Genomic DNA, 8,384 nt, shown 5'->3' with positions numbered 1-8,384 from the left:
GTGTGCCCACGTTGAGTGTGCCCACGTTGAGTGTGCCCACGTTGAGGGTGTGGGAGGTGTGGGCCCGTGTGACCCTGGGATGGGGAACAGCAGTGTCATGTACCTGAAAAGAAAGTTCACATTTGGCAGAATTCATAAACAAACAACAGCCTTCAACCTGCATACACTACACCATCATTTTTATGCACTATAATGATCACAACCTTACATAGAAGATGGACCCTAAGTAGTGGTGGGGATGGCATTAAGCCTTCAGAAGTGTTCATGGTAGACAACCGAAGGCTGTCAGAGGATAGGGACTTCTGGTACTGGTGGTGGGGGTGATAGGATAGGGACTTCCAGTATTGTTGGTGGGGGAAAGAGGATAGGGACTTCTGATACTGCTGGTGAGGGTGGGTGAACCGTGAAACAGCAATACTGGTGTTAGGAATGGCATATTAATAGAAGATAGAATTCAAAACTCTTAGAATTTCCGGTCAGCCAATCTATGACAAAATTAGAGAAATGAATAATTGACAATATGACAAAAGTAAATAGATGCATGAGAAAGTGACAATAAGGGTATTCATGTGAACTTAAGTTTGTTTTTAAGATGGAAGACGAAAACTATGTTTACAGAACTAAGAGGGGATTATGATCTGCACTGAAATAGAAGTGATAGACGTACTGCGTTGAAAAAACAAGATTCTTTATCTGAACATCTTCTGGGTTTGTATTCTTTTGGTGGGATTATTGAAATGTAGTAGGAATCTGAGAGAGCATGTTTATATAGAGTGGGATGGTGGAGGAGGAGGTAAGTGGTTGGAGAAGCAAGTGATTATCAAAACAGGGAGAGAGAGAGAGAGAGAGAGAGAGAGAAAGAGACAATGCCGGTGTTAGGATAGAGAGCGAAGGGGAGACAGATAATTCTTTCAGGATTTTTGCGAAACATAATTTTAATGGAACAGTAAATAGAATGTAAAAATCTTAGAATTTTCAGTCAGGCAATCTGTGACAAAATTAGAGAAATGAATAATCGATGATGTGACAAAAGTAAATAGATGCATGAATAAGTGACGATAAGAGTAATTCAACTTACCAATATTTTCTTTCTGATCTGATTCACTGTTCTCTTTGTGTTTACCAGAATGTTTGTCTTTACCTCGATTTTTATCAGGTTTTCCCTGCCGTTGTTTTGAACGACTACCTTTTTTCTGCTGCGATTTATCTTGAGGTTTCTTCACATTTAAGAAGGGATGAATCTCTGCAAGCAAGAAAGAGACAAAGATAGAATATGTTGTGTGTGTGTGTATATATATATATATATGTATGTATATATGAGACAGCCAGTGATATGTTTTAATAGAATTTGATGCTTTGATTTTAATTATTGATGGTGTTTATTTGGAAGGTAGCATGAAGAATAATAAATTATGTCAACAGCAAAAGAAAGCTAATGGTTTCAAATTTTGGCAAAAGGTCAATAATTTTAAGGGAAGGGGTTAGTCAATTACATTGACCCAGTACTTGACTGGTACTTTATTTTATTGGTCCTGAAAGGATGAAGCAAATTTGACATTGGCAGAATTTGAACTTCTAACATAGAGAGCTGGAAGAAATACTGCTAAGTATTTTGTGTGATGTACCAATGATTCAGCCAGCTCATCATCTAAAGAATAATTCTAATTTTGGGACATGGCCAGCAATTTTGAGGGGAGCAAGTAAACCTATTACATCAACCCCTGTGCTCAACTGGTACTTATTTTACTGATTCCAAAAAGGATGAATGGCAAATTGGACCTTGGCAAAATTTAGACTTGTAAGAAGCTGGAAGAAATATCATAAAACATTTTGTCTGATGGGCTAACAATTCTGTCAGATTGCCACCTTAACAATACTTTTCTTCTTCAAGGCCTGAAATTTGGGGGGACGGGGACTAGTTGATTATATCAACCTCAAAAGGATGAAAAGCGCTTGAACTTAGAATGTATTGGATTAGAAGCATCTTGTCTGATGTGCTGGCAATTCTCCAGGTAGTCAGCTTCTTGATAATAATAATCATACACCACCTTAATGGCTCAGAGGTTAAAGTATAGCTTCCCAAAGTGGGTGATATCGCCCACTGGTGGGTGATTTCAACTTACAGGTAGGCAATGGGTGAATTTCTAGAAAATGGTGGGCGATTTGAGATTTTGGCAGGTGATATGAACATTTCGTGGGTGACAATGAATTTTTAGAAATTAAGTCTACATTTACCGATATCTAGGCATGCCTAGAGTAAGGGTGCACTTTTATTGATTTGACTACTCGCATGAGAAGTCCCTTTGTATTAAAAACGCGGACTTGTTTATCAATCGAATATTTTGTCACAGTCATTGAGATGGTTGTCATGCGTGCTAAAAATAGCAGCCAAATAGGCCTTAGGCCTTAAATCACACTCCACTACAATTTTATTTTGGCATAAGTGTATGAAGTCCCGCATGTAGAATTCAAACGCACAAAAATTTCTTGAAAACTCCGAGAAACCAAAAAGTTATGAGGGGTTATATGTTGTGCGTATCAAAACACAAGTGGTATTTTCAGGATGTTGACAAAATGTGCAGTCACGCACAAAATGACAACTTTGAAATAGTGTTTCTTGACTAAATGAAAATGATCAAACTTTAAACCTGTATAACTTTTTAAAAACATTTTTCTGGAAAAAGTTGAATAACTCCAGCAATTTAGCTTGGAAAGGTACATTAATGTGCCAAATTTTAAAATTTTCGATAAACTTTAGTTTTTGAAATGCTGGCAGCCAAACGAACTAGATCCGTATTTGCTCCAGTAAAGACGTGTCAACTGACTCTGCTCTATTGACTTCTTCTCTTTGGGAATACCATACTGCCTTTCTGATGCCATCTGTAGAAATTTGTTTCCACATTTTCACTTTACTGATGCTTCCAGTCAAGAAAATTTGTCGACAATACAGTAGTGATTATTTATTGTTTGGATTTATTCCCTCTCCTCAGAACTGTCAGTTACCAATGTGCCTTCTTTGCCATCAAACATTGACCAATGAAGCAATGAAACCTTCACGCTTGAAGTATCACTTTGATGCAAAGCATTCTGAAAAGGACAAGACGTTATCATACTTTTTGCAACTGAGCTCCTTTTTCAAAAAGTAAATACAAACATTCAACACGCTACTCCAGGAAACTAGTAAACAGGAGAATGATGGGTTGATTACATCGTACAACATTGCATTGCTTGTTGCTAAGTCTGGGAAGTTTCACACAACTGGAGAAACATTACTTCGCCCAGTTAACGAAGAGATTTTGTCAATCGTTATGCATGAAAAACCCGATAACATTATGAAGAAGATGCCATTTAGTAATAACATAATTTCTCGAAGCATCGATAAAATGGCCAACAATGTCAAACATCAGCTCATTAATATTCTCCAGCGTTCTCAATTTTCTATACAAGTGGATGAGTCAACTGTTGTGGACAATCAATGTTTGATGATGGTATATGTTCGGTATTTCAGCAGAGACCTTCAACTTTGGAGGAAATGCGGTTCACAGAGAAATTGCTGCTTGATTCAAGAGGTGCGACTATTTTTCATACTCTCAAGCCTTTCCGTTTTGAACATAATATCCCACTCAGTAATATTCTTGCTTGTGCATCTGATGATAGGAAGATACAGAGGTTTTTTTATCCCTCCTAAAGCGTGAAATTTCTCACCAGATACTAACTGTTCATTACTTGGAACACTGGCAAAAAATATGAACGGTAGGCTGAATGATGTGCTACAGTTAGTTATCAAGACTGTGAACAAATTGAAGTCCAGTCCCTTGTCTGATCGAATTTTCCGTCAACTCTGACTGAGAAATGATGAGGATCATACTAAACTCTTACACCCTACTGAAGTATGGTGGCTGTCAAAAGGAAACTGTGTTTCACGCTGTGTTGAACTGTTTCATATCGCACTTTGCAGCCATTAATGAAGTGGATAGTGTATATCTTTTTCTTTTGTGGCATATTCACAAAATTAAATGATTTGAATAAGTTATTGCAAGGAAACAGAAAAACTGTCGTTGATTGTAAATCATTTATCACTAATTTCATTCCAAAATTGTGGTTTGTCTGCCTTCTTACTTATTAAGACTTTGGTTTTAGCTAGGTTGACTCTAAGGCCCTTCGATTTTTTCCTTGCTTCCACACCTGAAACTTCTATAGTTCTGATAGTGACTCAGTAATAAGAGCAAGGTCATCAGCATAGAGGAGCTCCCAGGGGCATACTGTCTTGAATTCCTGTGTTATTGCCAGGAGGACTATGATAAATAACCCTAACATTTCAAAATGTCAATTCCATCAATTTTCACAACTTGATTCTTTGAAAGATGAATTGGCTGATGAGGATTTAACTACATATCGCAACTATTTACAATCATTGCACGATGACATGGTGGAGTGATTTCAAGATGTTATGGCACTGAATATTCCAAATTGGTATAGCAATCCGTTTGAGGTCAATGCAGTCGATTGCAAGGATGACATTCAGGAGGAATCGATAGATTTACATAATGACAATGACGCCACAATTCGATATAGCCGTAATGGCAAAGGTTTGTGGTACCATCAGAGTATATTGAATTCCTACCCCAGTCTGTGAAAACATCTGAAATTACTTTTGCTTGCCTTCCCTACATCATACGTGGCTGAATCTGGTTTTAACCATGTTGGAACTTTGCTTTCCCATAAAAGAATTGGACTGGATGTGACACAATGAGGAGACTTTCGGCTAAATTGACAAGTTTGAAACTGAATGTATCTACACTAGCTGCATCACATCAGACACATGGTTCTCATTAAGAAGTTTTATTCTTTTCCTTTATAATACAATCATTTTTGCATCAGTAGTTCTGATCAAAGGTTCATTTGGGGAAAATGAAAATCAGTGTAAAAGAAAGTGCAAGTTTCCCAAAGTTAATCTATCTGAAAAATGGAGTTAACGTTAGAATTTTATTGACACTAATGGCAAAACTAAACCTACTATAAGGGATTTGTAAACAACTACATATTTAGTATAAACAGTACTAACAGAGCAACGAGTCTACGATATAGTGTGTGTGTCAAATGATACGGGGATGGGGTAGGGGATTTTCTGTTGGGAGGGTGTTGTGTCAGGGTTTTTTTTTTTTACACATGTGAGCAATGGAGCATTTTTGGGCCGATAGGTGGGCGATATTGCAATTTGGCATGAAAAGTTTGGGAAACACTACATTCGAGTGTCAGGCTCACGATCATGAGGTAGTGATCTTATATCACGTTGCTTCAGTTCACTCAGCTGTGGAAATGAGTTGTGACATCACTGGTGCCAAGCTGCATCAGCTTTTGCCTTTCCCTTTGATAATGTAAGTAGTGTGGAGACAGGAGGCTGGTATGCATGGGTGATTGCTGGTCTTCCATAAACAAATTTGCCCAGACCATGGATGGCAACTTTCTAGGTGTAATCCCATGGTCTTTACATTACCTTAATAACAATAATTACTTTACAAATCAAATTTAAAGTCAAGAAAAAAAAATTTTTCTTGTAAAAGTCATATATTTTAATTTCATTGCCAATATCTTGTCTCTAAATTATGCTTAATAAGAAATTATTTAATTAATTCCCAGTTAATTAGCTTACTTGAAATCTAAACATAGATTATATATCTGGAGAAAATTAAGTGAAAAATGAGTATCCTTCTCAGATGTTAAAAGTCACTAATTGTCAATCATCTTAAAAGTATTTTCCCATACCAGTCACACTTTAGTAAATGTTATGAATTGTGAGAATAAATAAGAAACTTACAATCCATAAAGATTATACTGCTACAATATTTTTGGCAATATGTAATGTTTAAAGAAGGGAAAAAGAAACAATTGTATCATCATCATCACATGTCCATTTTACATGCCACCATGGGTTGGGCAACAGGTCAGAAGACCACCCTTTGCTCTAATGTTTCAGTTCTGACACCACTTCTACAACTGGACAACCTAACACCAACCATTTTAAAGAGTCTTCTCAATGTTGCACTGACTGCTTGTTTCAATAACCACTTTACAATGTACTGGGTGGTTTTTATGAGGTACCAGCGAGTCCCCATGACCTAACTGCATATCTGACATTTGAAGGGGAGGGCTATACTGGATTAAGCATTTAAACTGTTACAAAATTGGATCAAAAAGAACTGTAACAATTGCTCAGGATATAAAATTCTATTCAATATTTAAACAATAGTTAATCCCTGTTCCATGGAAGCCTTCTAGCTTCATGGTACTCAAAATGACTTGATAATGTTGTGTGATGTTCACTAAAACTATTGAGAACGACTACACTGATGCTTGCTTTTCTTGTGAAGTGGTTCTTGTCAATGTTTTTAAACTCCACTAACACAGCGTGTATGAAATCTTACCATCAGTTGGAGCATCAGGCAGGTCAATGTCGACAGACTTTGTCTTCCGTTTCTTAGGAGAAGAAGCTTCATCAGAAAATTCTTTGTCTTTTGGGTCTTTCATTGTATCTTCTGGACCCTAGAAAAGAAAAAAAAAAAGGATTTCAGAATTAAGTGAAGAAATATTATGCATTAAAGCACCAAGGTTAAATTCTCAATAAAATTAGTGTCTCCCCCAGTTCTCAAATAATGACAATGTACTGTCTCTTCTGGTTTAGGTTGCAACTTCTATCTCTTGTATTTTTGTATGTATATAAGTTCAAACATACATATATATGAATGAATATAACAACAATATTATCTGCCTATCCGTTTGTCTATCTGTCTCTCTCTCTCTTACACACACACACACACAAACACATACATATTTCTCAACATGATTATTAAAAACATTTAGTTCACTTATTGAGCTACCACTTTTGTAAATAAGAAATTTCACTTCAGTAAGCAGATATGCTGAGAGACACCTTCGAGAAGAACAAAGCAGAAACTGTTGGATTGCAAGAGAACAAGTGTCTGTTCTGACACATGATAATGCAAAACTTTGTCTATTCTGGGCATAAAACAATGGGTCTCATTAGATAATTTATCATCCACATTGTTTTAATGTCCACTTTCCCATGCTCATGTTGGTTGGATGAATTTATTGAGGTGGATGTTTTATGGCTGGATGCTCTTCCTGTCATCAACTCTTGCCTGTTTCCAAGTAAGGTAATATTTTCCAATGGTCAGCATGTTTTCACATAATACTGGACACAAAGGACACCACATGTATGACGGTGACACTTGTTTACAACTATCAAGCAATGTTAAGGTAAGGAGACAGTAACTAACACACACACACACACACACACATACATACATACATACATACACAGACATGGTCCACATAGTTTCCATCCACCAAATTCACTCAGAAGATATTGGTTGACCCAAAGCTATTGAAGATACTTGCCCAACATGCCACTCAGCAGGACTGAACCACATTTCATTAACAATTATTGATTAAACACTTCTCATTAGACAGCTAGATAACAACTATGGCTAAATACCTCTTGTTAGACAGCTATTTATCAATATTTTTCTAATTAGCTAATAAACAAATATTGGCAAATATCTCTTCTCACCAGACAGCTAATTAACAATTATTGATTAAGTATATACCAATAGATAGCTAATTGCCAATTATTGATTAAATCAATTAGACAGTTAATAAATGATTATTGATAAATATCTCTCATTCAAGAGCTAATTGACAATTGATTAAATACCTCTCTCATCAGACAGTGAATTAACAATTATTAAATACCTTCTTTCATTAGAAAATTTCAAGTAAATTACACTTGAATGAAATAAATAAACTTAATTGATAAAGGAAGTTGTCAATCTTTACTCTAATGTATCATGGTTAGTTAAGTCTAATGGCAGTCTTTACTACAACAACTGTCAAAGGTTTAGATATAAATATAACAATACCCTGTTTACATAAGAATTTAGTGACTTTGAAAGATCATGGGGACATAAACACACCAACACTGGTTGTCAAGCAGTGATGGAGAACAAATATATATATATATATATATATATATAACAAGCTTCTTTCAGTTTCCATCTACCAAGTCCACTCACAAGGCTTTGGTTGGCCTGAGGCTATTGTAGAAGACACTTACTGAAGGTGTCATGCAGTGGGACTGAACCTGGAACTATGTGGTTGGGAAGTAAGCTTCTTACCACACAGCATATGCCTGTGCCTATGGTGAATATTGTGAACGCATATGTTTCTTGTTTAATCTATGGTAATCTTTGGATATATTTGCATATAAGTTGAAAGCGACACCTGGGAAGGTCAGCAGGGATGATTGTCTTCAGGCTGAAAGTCTTGAATGTGCCAGGGAAGTGTCTTCTGAAATTATGTGATGT

General features: G+C 36.3%; 1 protein-coding gene across 2 annotated transcripts in view; it reads right to left on the bottom strand.

Annotated features, from left to right (window-relative positions):
- LOC106872501 (retinoblastoma-binding protein 5 homolog) overlaps positions 1–8,384 on the bottom strand; it is a 47,966-nt gene that overhangs the window by 6,721 nt on the left and 32,861 nt on the right. The window contains exons 14-16 of one of the 2 annotated variants that reach the window (XM_052967726.1): positions 6,426–6,543; positions 1,079–1,243; positions 1–103 (exon numbers count right to left, since the gene is read on the bottom strand). In XM_052967726.1, coding sequence (XP_052823686.1) covers positions 96–103; positions 1,079–1,243; positions 6,426–6,543 — 291 coding nt within the window. In that variant the 3' untranslated portion in view covers positions 1–95. The remainder of the gene's footprint in view (positions 104–1,078; positions 1,244–6,425; positions 6,544–8,384) is intronic. The other variant, XM_014919519.2, reaches the window with a different exon arrangement.

This window comes from Octopus bimaculoides, chromosome 5 (genome assembly GCF_001194135.2).
Source record: "Octopus bimaculoides isolate UCB-OBI-ISO-001 chromosome 5, ASM119413v2, whole genome shotgun sequence".
Lineage (NCBI taxonomy): Eukaryota > Metazoa > Mollusca > Cephalopoda > Octopoda > Octopodidae > Octopus > Octopus bimaculoides.
Note: the sequence above shows the minus strand (reverse complement) of the source record. Positions and strands in the feature narration are given on the sequence as shown.